This window comes from Callorhinus ursinus, unplaced genomic scaffold (genome assembly GCF_003265705.2).
Source record: "Callorhinus ursinus isolate GAN/ISIS: 27379988/994484 unplaced genomic scaffold, GSC_fseal_2.0 scaffold79, whole genome shotgun sequence".
NCBI lineage: Eukaryota > Metazoa > Chordata > Mammalia > Carnivora > Otariidae > Callorhinus > Callorhinus ursinus.
The window spans coordinates 3803084-3827401 of NW_027397141.1; the positions used below are offsets into that span (position 1 = coordinate 3803084).

General features: G+C 56.4%; 1 protein-coding gene across 1 annotated transcript in view; it reads left to right on the plus strand.

The window, feature by feature from the left end:
• ATP11A (ATPase phospholipid transporting 11A) overlaps nt 1-21172 on the plus strand; it is a 94832-nt gene extending 73660 nt beyond the window's left edge. Inside the window, exons 22-30 of the mRNA XM_073887445.1 lie at nt 875-977; nt 1159-1304; nt 1702-1761; nt 2658-2785; nt 4473-4608; nt 9924-9989; nt 10845-10948; nt 12481-12646; nt 17148-21172. Of these exons, the coding sequence (XP_073743546.1) occupies nt 875-977; nt 1159-1304; nt 1702-1761; nt 2658-2785; nt 4473-4608; nt 9924-9989; nt 10845-10948; nt 12481-12646; nt 17148-17363 (1125 nt within the window). The 3' untranslated portion in view covers nt 17364-21172. The remainder of the gene's footprint in view (nt 1-874; nt 978-1158; nt 1305-1701; nt 1762-2657; nt 2786-4472; nt 4609-9923; nt 9990-10844; nt 10949-12480; nt 12647-17147) is intronic.
• Nucleotides 21173-24318: the final 3146 nt, after the last annotated feature.

Sequence of the window (24318 nt, forward strand, 5' to 3'; positions counted from 1 at the left end):
CTGAAAACCACGTGTGAAGAGTCATTTCTCACATCTCTAGCGTTCCGCCAGCCTCTAGAGGCACACCAGGACCCCCTCCCCGCGGGCGCCCGCGAGCACCAGCTGAGACCCAGGAGCGTGGCCGCGGTCCTGCCCTGCCCCGTCTTCTGAGTCAGGCTCCGTGTAAACCCGTGTCATCCTGTCCAGACAGGCAGACTAAGGACTCTGTGTTTGATTTTCATGTGTTACACGGTCCCTTTTTTTCAGTTTTTAACTGATTTTCAGAAAGGTTCGCACACGTTAGTGTTTCATGAAACGGCAGGCAGTCCGCACATGGCTTCTCATTTTCTCGGTCTTCTGTCCCGAACTGCGGCACTTAGACACGTAGACGGAGGGAAAGTTTGCCAAGAAATGGACAACATGCTTGAAATTATTAATTGTATTGAATTTCCAGATTGGATTTGCACACGTGACAACTTTGAGGATTAAAAGAGCGTGAGAAGCTGCTTATTTATAAGAAATAGATGCTCGAAAGCAAATAGCTTGGCGTGGCCTTGCCTTCTAGTGGAACGTGCTGTTCAGGTGTCCCCAGAGGTGCCTGGACCCCGTCTGCTGAATCTGTGCATGTAGCAGGAACGGATAGCAGTTGCCCACCAGCCTTTTCCAGTTTATTCCCTGGTAATCACACATTAGCTGCCTTCTCTCTACTGTGTCGGGGCTGCCGTGTGAGGATCCGTCCTGCACGCAGACAGCAGACTGAACGTAGGAGGTTCACACCAAGCCGATCATTGTTCTGTCTTCCTTGGCTGACTTGACATCCATGTTCTTTCTGCCTAGTTAGTGATCTGTGCAAACAAAACAGAGAAGATAAGTGCTCCGTTTGTTTGTCTTCCAGATTGTTAAATTAATCAAACTTTCGAAAGAGCACCCTATTACTTTAGCTGTCGGCGATGGTGCCAATGACGTCAGCATGATCCTGGAGGCGCACGTGGGCATCGGTGAGCTGCCCGCGTCCGGGTGCCCGCAAGGCGGGGAGGGGAGTCTGGTGGTGGGACCGAGGGGCGCAGGTGCAGGGCGCGTGTGGGTCCGGATGTTCTCGTCGCCGGTGTTTGGTGGCTCCTCATTTCGCTTCTTGCTGCTTCCCCTCGCACGGTGCTGAGGGTGGGTCTCCTCCTGCAGGCGTCATTGGGAAGGAAGGTCGTCAGGCCGCAAGGAACAGCGACTATGCGGTCCCGAAATTTAAGCACCTGAAGAAGATGCTGCTCGTTCACGGGCATTTCTATTACATCAGGATATCAGAGCTCGTGCAGTACTTCTTCTATAAGGTAGGAGGGCGTCCGTGCCGCAGCTGCACGCGGTGCGCTGAGCATCTCTCTGGTGCTATGAGGGGCGGCTCAGGGAGAGACAGAAGGGCCAGCAGGGAGGGGGTCCTCGCGTTGTCCCTGAGAGAGGAGGTGCAACACACCCCTGCGCACACAGATTTGGCGTGGAGCCAGCAGGAACCTTGCGTTGTCACGTGACTGAGGGAAGGCCATCTTTCCATGCGTCCTGGCGACAGCTCCTTATTCGTCCACTCTCAGACTCTCTCCTGGCCATGCTCAGGCCCCGCTGCATCCTCATTCCTCTGTAGGCAGCATCTCTGGACGCTGTCTGCTCATGGAGTGACCGGAACACGTGCCTCCTAGTGCCTTTGAACTAACTAGTGTGTGGCTTGCCTTTCAGAATGTCTGCTTCATTTTCCCTCAGTTTTTATACCAGTTCTTCTGTGGATTTTCACAACAGGTGAGTCCTACTGTCTGGAGTCAGAAGTTCCCCTGGGCCTTACCTCCCTGCCCTTGTGGTGGTGAAGGAGAAAGCAGGCTGCAGGGGTGAGGAGGCTGCAGGGGCGAGTAGGCTGCAGGGGGTAGTAAGCTGTAAGGGGGGCAGGCTGCAGGGGTGAGTAGGCTGTAAGGGGGAGCAGGCTGCAGGGGCGAGTGGGCTGTAAGGGGGAGCAGGCTGCAGGGGGCAGCAGCTCAGGGGTGTGGTGCCCTCCACCTCGCACCCCTGTGCAGCCCGGTCCACAGGCAGGTTCAGGAGCAGACGTGGAGTGGCCACCGTGGCTGATGCCCAGTGGCTGCCGTGGGCTTGCTCACGTGGCCCACCAGCGAGGTGCCCAGCTCACCCGCCCCCAAAGGCTGTGGTGGCTTTCTGCCCCTAACAGAGAGGATTCAGTCAGCATCTGAGACCCTCTCCCGGGTGCCTGACCGTCAGCATCTGGCACACTTGGGTGGCGAGCTGCCCAGGAGAACAGTGGCCCCTCGTGGCATCCCCTTCCCATCACGTCCCTGCTTCTGCCCGAGGGGCCAGGACTGGAGAATATTGAAGCTTGAAGGTGGCCATCAAACGATTGCAGACTTCTCAGCAACTGTTTTTGTTGCAAGTCTGCAGCAGCCAAATGGGGTGGGTCCCGATGGTGCCTGTGTCGGCCACGGCTTTAACCTGACAGTTGACGCCAGGAAGGACTGAAAAATGTCCCGCTGTCTGTAGCTGCAGAAAGTGGACTCTGTGCAGTTAGAATGCTCGTGGGTCTGGGTCTTTGCAAATTAAGAAATACGTGTACATTTCAGCAAAGCATCAGAGCGGTTTGTGGAGGCGGGCAGAGGAGTGCGGTTCTCAGGTTGATTTTGTGCTCCCCGCAGACTTTGTATGACACTGCCTACCTGACTCTCTACAACATCAGCTTTACCTCCCTCCCGATCCTTCTGTACAGCCTGATGGAACAGCACGTCAGTATCGACACGCTGCGGAGAGACCCCTCCCTCTACAGGTACCGCCTGTGATGGGAGCCCAGGTGCACTAGGTGCCCCGCACCCTGCACCCCACTCCCTGCTCGGAAAAGCCCCAAGCGCTCAGCACTGTGCACTCGCTTCCCCCAGAGAGGCTTTCACAGGGAAACAATGTAACTGAAGCCAACATACTTCGGATTGAGGGAGAGGATTGGTGCTGCATCTGAGATGTGCCTGTTAAGCAGTTATGGGAGTGCTCCTTGGGAGCCTGCTTCTCCCTCTGCTTCTCTCTCTCTCTCTCCTTCTCTCCCTCATGAATAAATAAATAAAATCTTTAAAAAAAAAAAGTAGTTATGGGAGGACCCGGGATACGTGGTTTGGTTGTGTCCCCTGGTGACCCCAGTGGATCTAGAGCCTAAATTATCCTTTAAAAACCAAGTACATCCCATTCAGTGAGATAAGAAAAGTTAACAGATCTGATCTCAGAGTGCTTTTTTTTGCTAAAAAGTACTTTTTAATCAGGAAAAGGCGTTTTTCTGCCAATTTGGAATCGTACTCCAAGACGGCTGGCAGATTCAGTGTGTTACTTTTTTGTGGCTTTTCTTAAATTTAACTTCTTAGATCAAGTAATTTTAGATTCATGTATAGTTTTAAGGGTACCTGGGTTCTGTGAGCCTTTCTCCAGTGACCCTGGGGTTAATGCCCAACAGAACGTTGCTCGGGGGGTTGAACGGCGTCCCTCCGGGCGCCCAGGTTTACTGGTGTCCATCTGTGTGCATGTGCATCCTGTGGCCACACAGTGCAGAGCACCTGCCAGCCTCATGGCCTCATCAGAGTGTCCGCCGTGATGTGGGATCTGGAAGCCCCAGAGCCCCAGTGATCCGTGTGGGCGACAAGCAGGCAAGCGTGGAGCTCACTGCTGTGCCTTCAATGGGAGGGGAATGTGTCTGAGGAGGCGGGATATGCCAAGGTAGCCCTGCATCCAGAGGGACCCCTGCAGCTGGCCTCCCGTGGACTGACTGGTGTAAGAGTTGCACCAGGAGATACACCACGAGCCTGAGGCCCACAGCCCGTGTCACATGGGACAGGTGTGGGCCCCATGTCCTGGGTCCGTTCGCAAGCAGAGATGTGAGCATTTGTCTGCCCTCAGACACATCAGTGTCCGCCTGGAGGGAGAGAACCAAATGTCGTTCACATTTGATCCCACAGGGACATTGTCCGGTGGTCCCGTGCCACCACCGGGCATGTGCTTGGTTCACCGTGCTCTGATTCTGCTTGGGTACAGCAGTCTGGTGCTCTGGCTGCCCCAAGGGCTTTGTGGAGCCAGGCGCGGTGCTGGGTAAGGGGCAGGGGTGTTTGGCAGGCGGCCAGGGGGCAGGCGGAGTATGACACAGGGACACAGTCGGTGCCAGAAGCTATCAGGAGGAGCCCAGTGGGATCCACCTGGACGGCTCTGTAAGATCAGAGTGTGTGTCCAGCCCCAGGGCAGGTGTGGAGGGGGTCAGGCAGACACAGGAATAGACCTGCCGGGCAGAGCGACCCTGTGTACTGGGCCTGTTTCTCCATGACCCACTTTCATTGCGTGGCGGAGCCAGCTGGCTCTGCAGCCTGGGTTGGTGCCGTGACTGAGGGGGCCTTCCTGGCCAGATGGTCATGACAGAGCGTGGGGTGGCCCGGCCACTGTGAGAGTTTGGTGTCCCTGACGTGTGATCTCACCTGTTTCCACAGAGATATCGCCAAGAACGCTCTGCTCCGTTGGCGCGTGTTCATCTACTGGACATTCTTAGGAGTATTTGATGCTCTGGTATTTTTCTTTGGTGCTTACTTCATGTTTGAAAACACAACAGTGACCAGCAATGGACAGGTTAGTACAGAACCGCATTGTGTGGGCTGGGCTGCTTGGGAGTCCCGTACGGGCGTGGGCCGGGGTAGCCTGTGGGGCCTGGTACTGGGGCATCTGTCCACCAACGCACCTCGCACCTCGAGGCCGCGGTGCCGCTGCTGCTGCCAGACGCACCCAGTCTGCGCGTCCCAGGCTTGTGGGACTGCATCACCGGAGCCGGAGCCGCTTTGTTGGTTCCCTCCCTCAGGCCTAGTTTATTTCCTTTGGGAATTAATTTCATATTTAACACATTGTAGCTTTTTTCCACCCGTATTTACCTTAAGTATCTGCTGCCTTTGCAAAAGAGTGGATTGAGAGTTTGCTAGTAACCAGGCAGTTCTCTGCTTGTTTGCATAATCTCTGGGGTTGTTTTATTCGTATCTTGCTTTTGTCTTTTTGCCTCGGGCTTCCCCCCCACTCTCAGATAATGACCACCAACACACACATGGTAAGAAAACTGTGGGTTTGTCCTTTATGTTTTGGAGTGCCTTAAAAATAAAATATTTCTCGAAATATTTTCACCTGTGACTTCCTCTGTGTGCTTTGTCGGTAGAAAGCCGCTAGCTGCCACCAGCCCCCACGCGGGGCCGGCGCTGCGTTAGGCGAGTGTGTCTGCATTTGGTCGTGCGTACTTGATGTTTCTTCTCTGGAGTTATGTGTCAGGCTCGCCAGCCCAGGCGGTGCTCGGTTTAATTGATGCGTTTGAACTTCCATGCACGGCGCCGTCCCATGCACAGGAGGCCCAGTGGGGACGCTGAGCTGAGTGTGGCAGACCCGGGCCTTGGGGACACGCGGGGAGACATGCAGGCGCACTTCAGGGCCGTCCCCTCCGGAGTGCTGCCCGGGCTTGGCGGCCGCACCGACGTGACCCCTGCCCGCCAGGCGGCCCCGCTGTTCGCTGGTACGGGGCGAACTTTTCTTTCTCCTCATTACTAAGGGGCTGCTCTATTTCATTGTAGCTTAAATCAACTTTTACTAAATTGAGCTTGAAAATGTTTTAAGTATCTCATTTTGCTTTTTGAAAGCCTGACGTTTCTCTAGAGTGCACTCCTTTGTCTTCATTTGCTTGGATAATTCCTGGATGCCAGCCGGCCCCAGGCCCGTCCTCCTGCGGGGTCCCCACAGGACTTCCTGCAGTGAGGCCCTGAGGGAGGGTCTTGCACGTGTCTTAGGAAGAACTAAGATTTCGGGTCCCCGGAGCTGGGACGTCAGGACCAAGTTAGCCTGTTGCTACTGCGAGAAGCCTCCCCACGTGGTGCTGCCTACTCCTGGCCTGGCATTGACGTCAAAGCAACGAGTCCAGACAGATGGAGTAACGTACGCGCAGAAGTGCTCAAACTGGGGTTTTTGTGCAATGCCGATGGTGTCATTTTATTCTGTGCTGCTCCTTCATTGCCCCAGTCTCGAGAGTACCTAGCGAGAGGACTGGTCCTGCTTGGTCTCAGCGGGGAATGGATGCGCATGACAACACGGGTGGCCCGTGCACCTTGGACGTGGTCGTGCTGGCTGGCAGGCATGGTATAGGCCCTCGTGAGGCCCAGGCAGTGTCTCCTACTTGCGTTCAAATCCCGGAGCCCTGATGTGCCTCGAGCCACTCCTCAGGGTGCCGTGGTGCTCTGACGCCTCCAGTGGATGCGGGAACTTCTGCCCGTTCCCTCCTGCTCTCTCCGGCTGGCACGTTCCTTCGGGGTGCCTTGAGCTTCGACAGGGCCTGATTCCTGATGTCTAGGCCAGGGCTTTTGCGAAACACTGATAACCCCACGCACACGTGCACGCCTTGGCAGAGCTGCTAGCGCACGGGGCTTTTGTTAGAATTTGAAACAGGGACAGAGAGAGAGATGAAGACGGAGAAAGTAGAGTTGGCCCATGCCACTGCATGGAAGATCGGCCCGGCAGGTGCCCTATTGCCCGCTGGCTGAGAGCTTCCCGGGCCCACCCTCGGCCCCACTTGCTGGCCTGTCCACACATGAAGCTGCTCAGAAGCCTGGTGATACTGTGAACCAGGCACGGGGCGCATGGTGCCAGGCAGGGTCTGTGAGGTGAGGTGTCTGTCCACGGTGTTGCTCTGAGAGGTGAAGTCTCCTGCAAGTCAGTGCTCCGTAGACAGTGGGGAACCCCGAGACCGGGCTCGTCAGAGCGAGATGAAGAGTGAGCACAGCATCCCGGAGTCAGGAGTGGTGCTCATTTCCATCCCGCATCCCTGGGAGGACAGGCTGGGGTGGCCCAAGGCCACTGCACACAGGGCAAAGCCAGGGTTAAACGTCTGGTGTTCGAACTCTAGCCCGCCCCCTGCCCCCACCCCGGTGCGTCCACATCTCCAGATGGAGCCTTTCTTGTTCGCTTTGTGGGAAAGAGGGTTTGATCGCCCACAAAACCCAGATAGCGTTGTAGCCTGGTTGTCTAGTAATTCAGATAAATCCCAGAACCCAAGTGCATCAAGGGCCATTCTGTGGTGACTGATGAAGCTCTTGGTTCGTGGGCAGCAGGAGTTTGCTGATTGTAATGTGCATCCCTCCCTGGACACCCACCCTTCCTGCTGAGGGTGCATCTGTGGTGTTACGGTTCAGAAGCCCCATCCCACTGGTGGTCAGTAGGTAAGGACCCGTTTTCTTGAGAGCTACATTGTTCTGTAGGAATGTGCATAGATCCCGTGTGGTGTTGAGGCAATGCTCGTCATAACTTCTTGAAAAGAAATTCACTTAGGGAGCATTTTCTGCACACACACCAAAGCTGTTTCTCCCTGTGACGCACAAACGAGCTCACAGAGGCAGTAACGGACATACTCGTATGGAGCAGCAGGTTTCTTCCAGAGGTGGTAACGGAGAGCAGCAAACATCGAGAACAGACGGCGGAGTCCGCGTGAAGGGAGCATGGACCGCATGTGTTGTGTTTGTTGTGGAATATTTTTACACATGACAGTGAAGTTGGTCTGGGTTTGAGGGCCTTTAGGAGCAGAACGCTTTCCCACAGGATGCTTCTGGGCAGGCAGAGGGAGGGCCGAGGGCGTGTGAGGTGGAGCTGGAGGCTTGCAGGCTCCCCAGGTGTTCGCTGTCCCCACACAGGGCTGGGAGTCCCTGGGAGTCTGTGCCAAGGGGAGTACTCTGTTACGAAATCAGGTGCAGTGCACCTGGGACCGATGCCATTCAGAAAGCAAACCTTCTGGATACCCTTTCGCCTCCCACCCCCAAAATCTATAGAAATAGTAGCAAACAACTTCAGTGACAAAAGCCCGAGGGCTCCACCCTGCGAGAACAGATGACGACTTTCGAGGGTGTTCCCAGAGCCGTCCCCCTGACTCGCTGTCCTGGTGACTCAGGAACTGCTGGCCGAGGGTATAGGTGAGGCAGAGCGGACGTGTCTTCATTGCCGGGGCTTGGAACCAAAATTCCCAGTTCTGGAGCCAAATTAGTTGTGTGTTGTTGGTACGTGCCCGTAGAAATTACAGCTGAGGCCCATGCATTACTGCACGAGGCATCGGGAGCCCTACTTGGTACGGAATCCCAGGTCGGCCGTAATTTCCAGCTCTACAAATCTACCGGCTGGTGATGCACTTGGTGAGACCCTGCCCATCTGCTATGCACGCACACACTGCTGCACCTTGCTATTACCCGACCCTTAAAAAAGATTTCCGTGTCCCCTGCCAGGCACGGGTGTGACCACGGGCCCCGGGTGTCAGGAAGCGGAAGGGGCAGGCCTTTCTGCCAGGTCCCCCTGACGGGCGCACGCGGGATTCAAGCCTCTGCTCACAGTGTCCTTTTGTCTGCAAGCATCAGCTTCCAGTGAAAACAAAACGCAGCGTGGTTTCCGACACCCTGCTGGCCAAGCATTTCTGTAGCCTGCTGCCGAGCTGCTCCTGGTCTCAGAACTTAAAATTTTTCCTGCCCCCAAAGCGAAACAAGACAGCACTTTTCGGTCAGAGTTTCTTCCCTGGGCACTGTGGCCTCTGGGGGCTGGGAAGTTCTGGTCCCTGGTTGTGGGGCCACCACCCTGTGCAGACAGCAGACCCCAGCCCTTCCTGCGAGGTGCCTGTAGCAGCCCCCCCCCCCGGTGTGGCAGCCAGAACCATCCTGGGACTTTGCAGGGGTCCCCTGGGGGCAGAGTCGCCTCCAGGCACCAGCCCCCATGTGTGGGTCCGAGTGATGGAAGCCCCATTTTGATCCCAGTGATGGACTGGGGAATGAGGTCCGGATGTTGGTGGGGGTCTGTGGGGCTCTGTGTCCTCACACGAACTCTAGAATCCTACGTCACCAAATGTATGCAAAGACCTAGCCGCCGTGTTCGCCCGTGTTTTCTCTGTTGAAAACTAACCATACAGAAAGCCCTTTGTATTCCGGCCTCTTAATTCTTAATGAAATAGAGCTGTTTGCCTTTAAAGAAGTACTAGGAACATTTTCTGAGAGGCGCATTTCACAGAAACCAGAAGGGGGTCCGTGCTTAGGGGATTCTGGAGAAATCTTGAAGAGAGTAAAATCTCCAGCAGACTGATTTCCCCCTAAGAGAAAGTCGGTATTTCGTTTTCTGTGTCTTTGTCTGTAGTTGAGAAATGTGTTGTCGTGATTTGACCCTATGTTTCCACCACGTGTGGCTTCGCGGCGCCGTGCGGGGCGGGAGGCACTTCCTCGGCGCTGTTGGCGCGTCTGTGGTTCTGGCCGTCAGCCTGGCTGCCAGGGCCTTTGTGCAGCTGTGTCGTCTGCCTCCATTTCCCCCTCCCCGTGACTGTCCAGGGCAACGCCCCACCCTCACGGGGTCGCTCGTTTAGGACACGGTTGTCCTCTCGGGCTGCTCGCGCCTGTCCTTGGTTTTGTTCCAGGGCGGGCGGGTGTCTGAGCTGAGTTCGGGGGAGGTAGCCAGCGCTCCTGAGTCTGTTCTTGAGCGTGCAGACGGCGCAGAGCCGGGGAGCTGCGCCGCGTCTCTTCCACAGGGAACACGATGCGGAAGAGACACGGCCGGCACCCTGCACACGAGCATTCCTGCTCCAGGGGATTTTCGCCTCTCCGTCTGCCACATTAGGACTGCTGTTTATGGAGGGTCGAGTGGGCCGACATGGGGGGTCAGTGCAGGAAGGGCTCTGAACCCATCCCCCAACCGCTGGCCTGGCCCCCAGGGGTGGCGCGGGGACCCCAGAGGTCTGGGGGCCCGGGGTGTTGACAGCCAGCTTCTTCCCATCCCTGTATCTTCGGGGTCTGGAGCGCTGGTCCGCAAGAGCACTGGGGTGTGTTCTCTGACAGTCTTGTCTTGAGCGTGGAGGGGAGTGATGTGTATTAACTGGAGACTCTCCGGACGATTCTCCCCCACAGATCTTTGGAAACTGGACCTTTGGGACGCTGGTGTTCACTGTGATGGTATTTACGGTCACACTAAAGGTAAGCGCATGCCCTTGATGTTCCTTCTTCAGCTGCCCTGTCCATTGTAACCATGCTCGGGCTGGAGCCCCCATGCCCCGGGCCACGCTCCAGGGTCATGTTCAGTCATTTAAGAAGCCACGTGGGGACGCAGCGCACTGGGTGCCGGGCGACCAATACGTGAACTTCTGGAATTACACAGAAGGTGAATGAGGGAATGAGCCTTTTCTTTATAAAAGGAGTCAGGTTAGAATTCCTTTAAGTGACAAGCCCCAATACAGTCAAAAGTTACTTTAAGGGCGCCTGGGTGGCTCAGTTGGTTGGGCGACTGCCTTCGGCTCAGGTCATGATCCTGGAGTCCCGGGATCGAGTCCCGCATCGGGCTCCCTGCTCGGCAGCGGTCTGCTTCTCCCTCTGACCCTCTTCGCTCTCATGCTCTCTGGCTCTCATTCTCTCTCTCTCTCTCAAATAAATAAACAAAATCTTTAAAAAAAAATCTTTAAAAAAAGTTACTTTAAAACAAATGAATGTATTATGGGAAATTCAGCTCTTTTGAAAGTCAGGCCGGATTCTGTATTCCTCAGACTGTCGCCCCGAGTCTCTGCAGTGGGAACACAGCCGACAGGGTAGCTGAGCGGGGGGGTCCTCCCCGAGCAGGAGACACTCCAGGGCGTGCCCCCCGGGATGCGGGGACACTGCCTTCTCTCTCTCCTCCGGGACCTCTGATTGTGCTCCTGCAGCAGGTTTACGTGGGCCTTTTGGCTGCTGTGGAGGCGGGGTGGTCTCTGTTCCCCGTCCTCTCCGGCTGCTGGTCCGCGATGCTGCGGCTGAGGCCCCGACGAGGCCCCAACCCGCGGTCTGTGTCTTGTCTTTCAGTTGGCACTCGATACGCACTACTGGACTTGGATAAACCACTTTGTCATCTGGGGGTCCCTGCTGTTCTACGTTGTCTTCTCCCTCCTCTGGGGAGGGATCATCTGGTATGTGGGGGTGCGAGGCCGAGGGGTCCCTGCTCTCTGGACCCACGTTCTCCGTGGGGAAGCCACGCGGCGTGGCAGGTGACTAGCTGAGACCAGGGAGGCCAGGCGCTGCCGCAAGGGACCTGCGTCAGATCGCAGGTCAGACGATTCTTCTCGAGAGAAGTCATTTACGCTGTGGCCCGGGCGGGCATCACCCTCTTGGTGGTGGGCTGGGCGTCCTAAATGTGTCCTGGGATGGGCCCCGGGCTAAGTGCTTGTCGGGCGTGGCATGGCCAGCCTTCTGTGCTGCAGCAGTGATGAGCGGGTCCTAGCGGGCGTAGCAGGTGGGGCTGGCCTGGGCCCCCTCCCCACCCCCCCCCCACCGCTGGCCGATGGAGCCCTGCTCCTGGGAGGCCACCCAGGACCCTCTGCGGAGAAATGGCAGGGTCCCAGTGCTCTGTGGGGAGTTCACTGTGGCTGCCAGGGGGTGGCTCCGTGGCCTCTGACAAGGGCGGGAAGTGGTTGTGTGTGTGGTACCTACTCTGGTGCTTTTACTGGTGCACCGTGGCTCATGCTGTTCCTTCTGCCGGGCTGTCCTTTCCCACTAGCCTGCCCCGCGAGCTCTTACGTGTCCTTCAGAACCCCATGCTGCGTCACCCGTCGCACGGCAGGCTGGTCCCACCTCCCGTCCCCATCACAGCACACACGGTGCCCCCACCTGTGCATGAGACGGAGCATTTCCTGAGCGCGGCTGGGACAAGGGAGTCCTGGGCGTCCTGGCCGGACGCAGTGTCCCCGCCACGGTGCCCGTGCTGGGCAGCTTGGAGCGTGGCTCTGCCCTCAGCACCTGCCTCCCCACCTCTCGGAGCGTCGCTGACCTCTAGTGGCCAGAGCCCTATGCTGCGTGTTCTTGGGGACCTGCAGGTGCTGAGCTGGATGGGCTTGTGGTAGCCTCCGGCCTGTGACGTCCACGGTCCGTCCGGAACACCATCCGCCCCGCTCCCCGGCCTTGGGCGTAGGGATGGCGGAACTAACCCAGGTTCACTGTTGGTCCCTTCCAGTTTCTGTCTTGGAGCCCAGTGTGGATATTTTCTTGAATTATAGATTTACCTGGAAGGGAGGCCCTTCATGCTCTCTGTTTTCATAGAAAAAATGTCATTTTTTTCACCGTATAAGCCTGGGGTGGTTAACTAGCGCTGCTGATCAGAACCCGTGTGTGTCTCGTGCATGTTAACAGCCATCGCTCAGGTTGTGGTTCCAAGATACCCCCCCCCAAAAAAAAATCACCTATTTTAGTCTTTTAAAATCATTTCTCACTGTCTGGAAACAGCTCCAGGGACATCCCATCTCTTTGGGAGACTTGTAGAACTCCTCACTGCCTGGCCTGACAGGGAAATCCTGCGGCTCATTGTTCGTGAGTAGGCAGGCGCACACACACTCAAGAGGGTCAGTGACAAAAGGAAAACCTCGGGGAACAGGCGGGCTTTTCCTGAGAGCAGAGAGCGCGGTGTCCTCCGCATGACCTCCGACCTGCCCATCTGTTGTTTTTCTAGGCCGTTCCTGAATTACCAAAGGATGTACTATGTGTTCATCCAGATGTTGTCCAGCGGCCCTGCCTGGCTGCTCATCATCCTGCTCATCACTGTCAGCCTCCTTCCTGACGTTCTCAAAAAAGTCCTGTCCAGGCAGCTGTGGCCCAGTGCCACAGAGAGAGTCCAGGTAGGGGTGCGGCGGGGTTGGGGGTGCTGCGGGGGGGGGGCGTGGGGGCCCAGCCGGAGCAGCCGCTGTGATCGCTGTAAGGAAAGCAGGAGGGGCTTGTGTTGGAAGTGCGCTCAGTCCGGGTGTTCCTAATGAGCGTTAGAACGTTAACGCAGGGGAGATGCAGGGTGACCACGGTCAGGCCCGAGACGCTAGTCTGCAGAAGTCAGAGAAGGGTCGAGGGAGACGGACTGAGCCAATACAAAAGGAAGATTATTTTGTATAAATCCAAAAAAGTTTTCAAAATTAATCATTACTTCGAAGGTAAAATTGCGTTAGTTTTAGGGATGGTGAATGTGGCCCCAAACGTTCGCGTTTATACTGGGCGATTCTGGTGAGTACTAGGGTCACTTGGTTTCCACAATCCCCAGTTAAGGCAACAGGCTGAATTCCGGATTCAGGAGAGAAGTGAGGTGTGTAGAATGCCCAGCCCAGCATGACCGCAGCAGCAGGTGTCAGTCGAAGCTGCTCAGAGTTCTCAGCGAGGGCTCGTCCCCCTTCATCCCCACACCCCTGCGACCTCAGGGAGGGCACGTCCCCTGTCCCCCTCACCCTGTGTCCTGCCCATGGAGGTGCAGAGCCTCCGTAAGGAGAAGGGAGGATCCTGCCGAGTGTGCAGAAGGCAGAGCACAGGCGGGCCTGCGGGTGTGGGAGGACTGTCCGTGTGCTTTAGGGCCCCAGGGAAGGCCTTCTGGAAAGCTCAGATCGCCCAGGTGCTCAGCCCCCAGGTGCTGTTGGCCGGCCTCTGGGGTGGGAAACAGCCAGGCCGCTGCTGGGTTTGCAGGGAGCAAGGTCTGGGCACCACGTGTGCCCACCTCCACCTGTCCCAGCGTTTGGATGGGACCCCGGTGGGGGGCTCTCTCTGAAGTCTGCGCTGCTTTAGCATGCTGGGCCCAGCTCCCCTGGTTGCTAGCCTTCCCCGCCTTGGTGCCTGTGTGTTCGTGGTCGGCACCGACAGCTCGTGAGCGTGCGTCAGCACCTCTGCTCTGAGCTCTTTAACAAGCGAGCACGACAGGAGCTTTCAGGGCGGAGGAGACAGACGCAGGGACGAGAGGCCCGCGCGGTCCCCAGGAGGGGAGCATCCAGGGAGGACGCGGTTTGCTTAGCGCGATGGCGGGGACGCGCAAGGGAGGTTCCTGCGATTAACCGGCCCCAACCGCCTTAACTTGTTTCTCTTTTCCCTTCCTCCTTCCCTTTGTCTCCAACTTCTTTGCCTAAATAACTGCTCCCACCTGTCTCGCGATGTGTGTGGCCCCTCGACCCCTCTGGACTGCAGACTAAGAGCCAGTGCCTTTCTGTCGAGCAGTCCACCATCTTTATGCTCTCTCAGACCTCCAGCAGTCTGAGTTTCTAACGGAACAAGGTGATGCTTTTCTGTCGTTTGGCATGGTGGGGTTACAGTCGCAGGAAGCAGAGGGCTGACCCCTCGCTGAGCCGTCCTGGCACCTGTCCCGGGCTCCTGCCTGCTCAGGATGAGCACATCAGGAGCTACTGGTGTGACCTGTATCTGAGACGCAGAAGTGCACGTGGCCCGTGCTTCTCCGTGTGTCCGTGGGAGGTTGCGGGTCCCACCTGCCCAGGTGCAGAGCTGCACTGCATTGCACTGGCTGGCAGGTACCCGTGGCCCCTGCACACAGAGGTGTGGGTGTGGCGGCTCCTACGTCGCTCGAGCGCACGTGGGCAGAGTCCATGCAGCACCAGCCCCCTCTCCGCAGCCAATGGCGGATGGACAGCAAGACCTCCTCACTCACGCAGCTCTGCGGACCCGTTGCACAGACAGGGAAACTGAGGCCCCCACGACAGAGTGTTGTGCAGGCCCCACAAGGCACTACAGAAAAGACAAGGCTCGGGCTGAGCCACCCAGGCTGTGGAAAAGCTGGGAGAGATGTGTTTGGGTCAAGTGTTTCTCCAAATTCCCTTTTCACTTTGAAAAAGATTCTGTTTTTAGAAAAAGCCTTACGTTGCTGTGAGCGGCTGTGCTGGCTTGTTTCTCAGCAGCCTTGAGCCACACACAGGGTAGCTGCCCAGGGCTACAGCCTGTTCCTGAAGAGCCATGATTTCAGGGGCACAGTTGTCCAGGGATGGCTCCTGTCCGTGTGTCTAAAGGACACACTTACAGAGGCCTCAACGTCAGTGATGCTTGGAAACTGTTCCTAGTACAGCTGAGTTCATAGGAAAATACCTAAGCAAGAAAAGGCTCTGTTTTCTTTTAACGACCGTTCATCCTCTATACGTTTTAAACACTATTTTTTAACTAACAGGATGGTACATTTTTTAACTTCTGATAATTATCAGCAGTCAAAATTTTTCTACTCTGGTGCCATCAGAATTTGCTAGAATGAGTGACTTAATTTTATCTTACTGGATACATACTTGAAAACATTTAGGATGAAATTACTAGGAACATTTAAGTTACGGGCTGTGCTTAGGAAATTGATTAAATCTTGCCAACTTTGGGATAAAAATACATACTTTCACTCTTGATGCGTGAGGTGTGCTAAGACTCTCTCTCAGAAGCCCACGTTTGGCTGCTTGGGCATGGTCGGCGCCGGGCGCCCAGCAGGGTCCACGGCCACATGAGGCGGCCGTGTGCCCACACCTGCGCCTTCCTGGGGCCCCTGGCACGCACACAGGTGTGCATGTGCTTCTGGGAACCCCCCTGGACACCTGCCAAACTTTGGAGGAACAGACCCTGGACCAGTCCTCATGTCAGATGGGCCGTTGTTTCCCTCCATCTGTTCTGTTAAAAAGAAACACATCACAGGCACCAGGTCTTGCGTGTGTGCATGTGTCACCGTGTATACATATCTGTACACGTGTTTCGCTGTGTTACCGGATACAGTTCCGTCCCTGTGAAGGGCCGCACCCCCTCCCCTGACCAGTTCGCCCTTCTCTCACCAGAAGACGTTCTGCATCTCACCTTGTTCTCCTCCACCTCTTCAAGTTCCCTTCTTGCTGGTTCCTGAGGCACTACTATGGTCTGACGAGAAAGCCCGCGTTGACTTGCGGCACCGTGACCCCCGGGCCCTGCAGGGGTCTAGCCTTGGGGTCGGGGCGAAGGACAGGGACAGAGGGGCAGGCAGGTGCAGTCCCTCCTGTTTGGGGTGAGCACCGAGGCGGCCGCCAGCGGGAGCAGCCGGTCTGGTCCTTCCAGCGGAGGCTCCTCCGCGGGCCCCCGGCCTGCTGTTCCAGCCTGCCCTCTGTGCCCTGCCCTGTCCCTTGGTCTCTGCCAGGTGAAGGGCTGTTAGGAAGACCCGCTCCTTCCCTGGCGGCACCCTCCCGCTGCCCCCAGCTTGCACAGGCCCCAGGTCCGGCTGCGAGGCTGGGTCGTGCTCCCGGACGGGAGGCGCTTCTGGAACCAGGCGCAGCCCCTCTCAGTATTTCTCCTCGCCTTTGCAGCAGAGCACGAAACTCAAAGCATCGGTCGCCGCTGCGCCAGGCACGGACGGGCCACTTCTGAAGGACCTCTTGCCACGGCCGAGGCGCCATTAGCCAAGGATAGGTAACCGTGTCCGCCACGCCGCCTGGCAGGCCTCCTGGGTGTGCTGTGATCCTTCCAAACTGTCCACTTTTCCTCCAAAGTTTTGCTGTGCCATTTTGATAACAAAGGTTCATGATGAAAAAAAAAAAACAAAAAACCACTTTTTACACACACGTGTGTTTCTGTCCCAGGTAAGTGACCTGCCTGAGCGTGTCTGGGCTGCAGATGGCCGTGCACTGCTCGCGTGTGCCGTGGCCTTCCACGCGCGTTTACTGGATCCACTCACCCAGGGTGTTCAGTGCCTAGTTTGCCAGAACAAAGCTCATTCCTTGGCCTTGGTTGTGGAAAGAGCTTCACCCAGAAGGTCTCTCAGGAAAGACCGTATTTTGACAAGACAACGGAAGATTGCATGATTTGCGTGGAACGTTGGCCCAGGCAGACGTCCAGCACAGGTGTCCTGTTGTCCGTCAGCCGACACCGGGAGCCGTGTCTGCCCCAGAGAGGCCCGGAGATGCAGCCGCGCTCACGACGCACCCTGAGCTGGGTGTCTCGGGTGCTGACGGGCACACTGCCTTCTCTGCCCGGGGACGGTTATTCCTTTAAGACCCGTTCCTTCCGGACTGCTTCCCTCAGGCCCTGCTGCCCGGTAAATTTAACAACGGCTAGGTGAGGCGGCCGGCCTCCTTGGGCTGTAAGAACCTGCACAGACTGAGGTTGCCCACGTGCGTGGAGGGGACCGTGGACCCCAGCCCCGGTCCCCGGGGCCTCTGGTAGAGGCTTCGCACGTGATGGAGCCAAGCGGGGCAACCGCTGGTGGCCAGAATGCGGTCACCATGCTGGCTCTGTGTCCTCGGTCACACGGGAAACGCTCCCGACCCGTGTCTGGAACGGGAGGCCCCGCGGGCAGCGTCAGAGCAGGCTGGGCAGGGTCCTTGTGGAGGGTCCCGGGACTGACGCTGTGTCCTCTGTGTTCTCCAACAGAGCACATGTGTGCGCGGCCAGGACTGCCTCCCCGAACTCACTCTCCTGGCCTACCCGCAGAGCCCCAGCCCCTGGGCCGTGTGGCCAGGCCCGCACACAAAGCAGGGGACGCTGATGTGGCCTCCCCTCGCCGGTCTCCTGCACAACCACCGCCATCCCGGCCCTGCGCCCCACGGGGGGACCACTGGTGGACAGGCCACCAGTCCAAGCCTTTGAGAGCTGCACGTGTGTGCTTCTCCCCGCCCCCGAAGGAGGGATGAGGACCACGGGACTTGTTTGGAACGCGTGGCTGGCAGTCGTCACCTCTCGTGGGGCTGGTGGCCCCGACAGCTTCTCTTGGGCATTTGGCTGGGCACGCACGGCCCACTGCACCTGGGCCAGGGCCTCCAGCCCCATTCGCTGCTGGAGGAGGACCCCTGCGTGGAGGTGGGCCATCAGCTTGCGCGGGGGTGGCCACACCGCCGACCGTCCGAGCACAGGGGCCTTGTCCTCACCGTGGGACGGGCCGGCCTTGCTTCTGTGCCTCCTTGTCCGGAGCCCTCCAGCCCTTGTGCTTCTGGAACTGGCCGCACCAGACCCTGGCGTCACCGTGCTCCTACAGCCTATCGGAGTCCTGGACGGTGTCCTGCTTCAATCCGAACCCGCTCCCTAGCAAAGCTGCTTTCCAGGGTCATGTCCGATGTGGGGTTCGTCCCTCTGAGGGAGGACCTAGCTTCCCCTGTGTGAATCTCTGAGTGTTTCCTGTCCCCGGCTGCCCCTGTGGAGAAGAAGAAAATACCGTGTGTGACGAATAGAGAACACTGTCCACTCCAGCCTTCCCGATACAAGATAGGAGCTAGTTTTTCTCACACCCCCATGGGTAGACCCTCCCCGCGTTCTCTTGTCCAGAGAGCTTTCCCCACTTCTAGGGGAAGGCTGGTGGTCGGGGGCCGGGGGCAGACCCTTCGATGTCCTCATCGAGAGGTGGCCTCCAGGGGCCGCGTCCATCTTCCAAAATCTGTTTCCGGCCCGCACGGGTCTGACAGTGAGGCGGTGTCTGAATCCTGAGAAGCAGGATTGCCGCCCTGGCCGGCTGCCCACGGCCAAGACCCAGACCAAGGCCTGCGTGTTCTGTTGGATGAGTGCTGTGTTGCAGTCCGCTGTCCAGGGCGTCATTTGGGGTGGGCAGACCTTGAGGAGGCTGCTGCGTTGACGGTCCCGGTCCCTTCTCTGTACTGCTGTTTGTTTCTAGAATAACCTCCTTGACGTAGCCTTAATGGTCCGCAAAGAAGACATTTCAGTCTGAGATTCAAAGTGTGGATGTGGAAACAGATGCCTTTTGAGAAAAGCATCGCCCCGAAGCTAAATGACAAGCAGGCCCCTTGCTCGCTGCCGGGTTCCAGGCTGTGGCCCCGGCGACGCTGGTGAGTGAACAGGGGTCTGCTTCAGAGACGCTCCATGCCAGGCATTTTGGGAAGCCCAGATTTCACAATTTGTATAATGTTTCGCCTATAAAATACTTATTTGAACTAGGGGATGAATTGACTGCATACACAGAGGAGTTGGGGTAAGTTCAGGTGAAGTACCAACAGCAAACCAAAGACCCAGAGAAAGGACGGGGAGCGCACCGGGGTCTCCGCCCTCCGTCCCGCGCGCCCCGCCCCCCGTGTGTGGTGGCGCCCCGGCCCTCCCGTCCGCGCTAGACCCTGCAGCAGGGGTGTGTGCATTTTTACAGCCGTTTTTAAGAACCTAATATGGGTATAAATGTAATACCTGTAGGGAGACAGATTCTCTGTATGTTTAGTTAACAAATTCTTTGTAATGTATTTTTTTAGAAATCTTAAAATTGCCTTTGCGCTGAAATATTTTCATAGCTGTTTCTATCCCTTTATTCATTTATTTGTTAATATACCACATCTAATTTTTAAAGTACGTTTTTAAAGCTTTTATTTTTTAAGTTGATGAACTTTTGGCCACTTTGCATTTAAATTCTGGTGGGCGTTTTGGCCAAATATCTCCATATCTGATGAACGTGAAGATTCAGATTTGATGTTATTCTCTACACCTGTGTCCCTGGTGGCAGTGATTAGTTGAAGGCATATTTAGAGCACAATATTTCGCTTGCTGGTTCTTCACAGTTGATTGCGATTATCATCTGCTTTTTGATTTGTTTTTCATTTCCATCCTTCGGCCTTAAAATAGAAGCTTCTCGAGGGATGGTTCGGTACCTCTTTCCACCTGTACCGAGACCTCTGATAATGCACATCTCGTTGGGAAAGTCACTAACCCCTTACATGCTCCAAATGTCTCTTACAAGATGGTCAGGGAATCCTCCGTGAGTGCGCCTGATCGGTGACGCGGCCCCGGGGCGGGTCGTAGAGCGGCAGAGCCCTCCGGGATGAGTGTGCACGTGGGACCCAGTGCGGTCTCTCACCTACATGAGTTCCTGTTTACTTGCCTTAAACTGACCTGAAAGCAAGTCCTGTCATCTTCGAGTGTTCGTTTTGGAAACCTCGTTCAGGACAGCACACGTTAATGAATTACCAACCCGTGATCTCCCACACGGGTCCCAGCATCTGGTTCCCAAGCCGCACACCATCCCCTTAAGAGCAGGTCACTCTAACGCACAGGTGGCCCCCACCACGTCCCTGTCTCCTGTTTTCAGCTCCGTGTCCACTTGGCCACACGGTACGCACACATACAGTCTCCCTGGGCCCTGGCCATCCTGCCCCCTTCCTGAGGGGACCCTGCCAGGAGCTCCAGGAACACAAGGCTCGAGTCTCATGCCCTGGCAGGATGCCGGAGGTGGGCACGGCAGCCCCGGGGGGCAGACGGGGCTGTGGATGGATATGCTGCAGCGCTTCCTCCTTGGGGAGACCCCCCCCCGGCTGACACTGCCCCGCGGCTCTGCCCTCGGGACGGGGCAGAGAGGAGCGTCCAGACCCTCTGAGCCACGGGGCCTCTGCGAGCCTCTGGGAGCACCGGCCGGCCCTCTGCCGCGGGCAGTGGGCAGAAAAGGCGTCCTCCCCTTGGCAACTCCGGTTAGAACCCAGCTCGTCTATTCCTGTGCATTTGACTCCACAGAGTGAACGCCGACCAGATGAGCCCCTCGTGGTATAGCTGTGCCTGCACTTGGGAAGGAGGCCCAGGCGCCCGGCTTCTGCAGTGACGGGTTATAGAATTGTAGTTTGGCCTGGTGAGATTTTGCAGCTTTAAGTACAAAAACGTCTCCTACATGCTATTCTAATTAGTCTCAAATTGTTGCACATCAACCAAATGCCCAGTGCAGCCTAAAGGGAGTTTCCCGGCCTTTTTCTTTAAAACCACTAAGCTCGCCGGTGTTGCACTGACTGGAATAACCCAATGCAATTCCTCCTCCTTTCTTCGGAAAGCTATTACTTATTTAACAGCTCCGTGTCACATTTCCATGTACAGTTTCTTGCCTTCTGCGTTTCTTTTGGAAGCTTCTCATTTTAGAAACAGGAAAAATGTTAGTCGGCAAATACATTTTTTTGAGTTAGAGGGTAGGTGAATGGGAACGAGAATCATTCTGATATTGTCTATAAACAAAGCTTTAATGAAGATATGTTGGAAGTATTACTAAAGTGTGATTCTACTTTTGCAGAAAATAAAGATCAGTTTATATAGCTTTATTTTTTACCTTATCAAAATATACAGAATTTTAATATACATATAGTGTCTCTGACTTAAAACTATGATATGTGTCTGCATTGCCATTTAAAATGTCTATTCATTATGTAATGTAATAAAAGAGAATCTTCAAAATGTATTTAACATGAATGGTATCTGTAGTTGTCATCATCATAAATACTGGAATTTATTTTTAAATTATTGAAAATAGTAGGTACAGTTAAGATAATAAATCAGCCTCCAGGTAGTCAGGTTTAATTGATAATGATTCATTAACTCACTTTGAAAAATTAAATTGTGATTAAACCAAATCTTACACTTCTGTAAAGTTTATTTTGTATGCTACTGTTTTTAACTTTTATTTCTGTAGATAAAGTATGACTTAATATTAATTATATCAGACTTTTCTGCAGATTATTTAAGCAGGAGACTTGAATCTGCTTGCAATAGAGAAGAAAAAATGTCTGGTTTGGTTTCTTTATAAATAAATCAGCAATTGGGCGTAAATCTCTGGGGACAGAAGCTGCAGGGTGAAAGCTCTCAGCCTGAGTGTTTGGGCTGAAGGTCACCTGGGTGACCGGGTGCACCTGCACTCACCGAGGCCGCAGTGCGGCCCAGGCGCTCAGGACGGGAGAACGGCATCATGGATCCCTCGCTGAGCCACCCCGTCACCACCCACAGCTCCTCTGACCGTCCTGCCTTCAGGCCCGCGCCCCGGGTGTAAGCTTCTGCTTGCCCCGGCCTCCTCCCCCCTTCCTCTGGCCCCTCTCATTCCCTCCTCCTGTCCAGACTCCGGGCCTGCGCCCTGCACGGGTCCCCTGCGCCTGCTGGTCGCACCAGTTCCACGACACCTGTGGACAGCGGGCTGGTGCGTGTGTCCCCTCCCCACGCTGCCCCCTCCCCCTCGGCTGGTCATTCACCTCCCGCCCACTGGCCGCTGCGGTCCCTCCAGCTCCTTGTCTGAGGACCAACCTCAAGCCCACCACACCTGACATCAGGCCCTGAGATTCGGAGTCGATGAGGGGACGAGGGTGGAGCCCAGTCGGGGATGCTCAGTTCTGGGGTGCCACCCCACAGGCCTCCCCAAACCTCTGGGAGGGACCTGGACTCTGCCGTGTGCGCGCTTTGTCCCTGGCCCTCGCGCCCCGTGACACAAGCACGCAGCCGGTGCCGAGTAACCTGGGCTGAATGGGTGGCCGTCACCGTGTCTAGCCAGCCGCCGGCGGCCAACACGAGACTGGAATATGCAACAGGAAGTAAAAGGCTCTGGCACCTGTCGTGGGTCTAACCTGCCTCGGTGACCCTGGCATCTGGGAGGATAGTACCTTGTCCTGCTGGTACGAGACTCACAGATATAACAGCCAGCACCACTCACCTGTGTTCCCGTGAACACAACCACTCGGTCATATGCTAACAACACCCACACGCTAGGGAGCTCCCTCTTGCACGGAGAAGTCTCGGGAACATGTCATTTCTCAATTTCTTTCCTGCATTGAGGGGATACCACCAAATTCCCCGAGGGAAAATGTTCACCTTTGTACATTTTTAGGATTCAGGCACTCATTGGAATAATTCAGGAATGATGAATGAAATATTAACTCATCACTGAGCTGCCCTCGTTCTCACGGAGCCTGTGGAGGCTCAACAGAAACCCGAGAACCCGTCAACTATGAATTAGGTGAAGAATTTCGTATACACTGAAGACACCAACCCCACAATTAGTGGACAGGTGTCATGACTAATGGCAGCCAATCTTGGGAAAATAGAAATGGACACTTTGCGCCGTACAGCACATTACTGGAGGTGACCTATCGCTTACCTCCCCATTTGTGGGCCGGCCCACGCGGCTACAGGGTCGTTGGTCCTACGTGGACAGACAGCATATGGAAAGAGAACCAGGCAGCACAGACATGGCCGTCCCACCTGGAGACCAGTCTGCTCCAGAAGCGCTCAATGGACACAAAGCTCGTGAGTGGCTTGCTGGCGGAGCAGGCTTCTTGGGGTCGCTGGGAGCGAGCAGCAGGGATCGCGACGTGGATCACTGTCCCTCAGTCTGGATCCAGGTGGGTCTCCTGAGGCCGTGAGGGAGGGTCTGCTCGGGGTTCCGTCCTCTGCTGGCCGCTGTAGGGGGTGGTTCTCCGCAGTCCTCCGCCTGCAGACAGGTCACCTTGAATCTATGCTTCGTCTCCCCGTGAGCGTGTCTGTGTCCAAATGTCCCTCATAAAGGACACCAGTCATATTGGGGGTTGGGGCCTCCTTATTTGAGCTTAAAGACCCTATCTCCAAATAAGGTCACATTCTGAGGTCCTAGGAGTTAGGGTCTCAACATAGCTTTTCGAGGGGACACACTTCGACCCATAAGACCCTGCTTTGGGGTTCCCAGTGGGAGATTCGTCGGCCTTAGGGGGTGGGCGAGCACAGAGGCTGCGTGTGCAGGGCACGCGTGCACACGAGCTGCAGAGAGTCGGGGGAGCTAAGAAACAACAGCCCCGCTGCGAAGTCGTGGCCCAGGCCAAGCCGGCCCAGCCCGGGGACCCTGGTTGAAGCAGAGCTGGGTGAGGGAGGGGCCCAGAGTGCCCTGCTGTAGAAGGACCCGCCCGACCCCGCAGGGCCCTGCCTCCTCACGAGCTGCGCTTGGGGGTAGCCACCCCTTTGGTCAGGGGCCTCCCTGTCCGCCGAGCGGCCCTTCCACACAAAACTCCCGTGGCCATCAGCTGGGGTGCACTCCTCAGCTCCCCTTTAAAGACTCTCAGGAAGGGGTCTCCATTTGCCACCTCTGCACCCCCATTCTCTTCTCGGCCCACCCAAACTGGGCTCGTCTCCCACTCCCCTGGGAAGGCCCGGGACACCCCTGCACCCCAGGCCCCGAGGGCTGGGCAGGGGAAGAGGGCGAGGAGGGGCGCTCCCCTGCCGTATCTGTGTTCACAGCTGCAGGGCCCCAGGGACTGCACGGAGCCCGGGATAGATGCAGGGCTCAATGACGCAGCTCCCCGAATAATCCCCGCACCTCAAGGCTCGCAGCCCCGCCTGCCCAGCTGAGCTGGACTCCTGGGCTGTGGTCGGGCAGACCAGCCCTGGCCATTCGCTTCCAGAAGCGGACGTGCAGGAAGGCCCCCATCACGGCAGAGCCGGCCATCGGGGAAGCAATTACACCAAGGGCACCTTAGTTCAGGAGAAGCGAGCAAGGGAGGGACGTCGGCTGCTGAAGGGTCCAGGTAGGCTTGTGGTCTACCTGGGGGCCGGAAAAGGGTACCCCATCCTCCCCCCACAAGGTTGGTTTTCTGAAACCCTAGGCAGCCCCCCAAAGGATGACCAGCGGGCCCCCTGACTTGCTGCAGGCATGTCCCCACTTGTCCCCTCCTCACTTTGGACCCAGTGTGACAAGGGCAGAGACACCCTGAGGGCACCCCGATTTTCTGAGGGGGACGAGGAGTGCCCTGTGCCTCTTCTCTTTAGCCCTACGTGGAGAATGGATGTGTTTACCACCTGAGGTGTTAACTGCTTTTTCTTAATAGAGACTTTCTTGGGGGGCGCCCGGGTG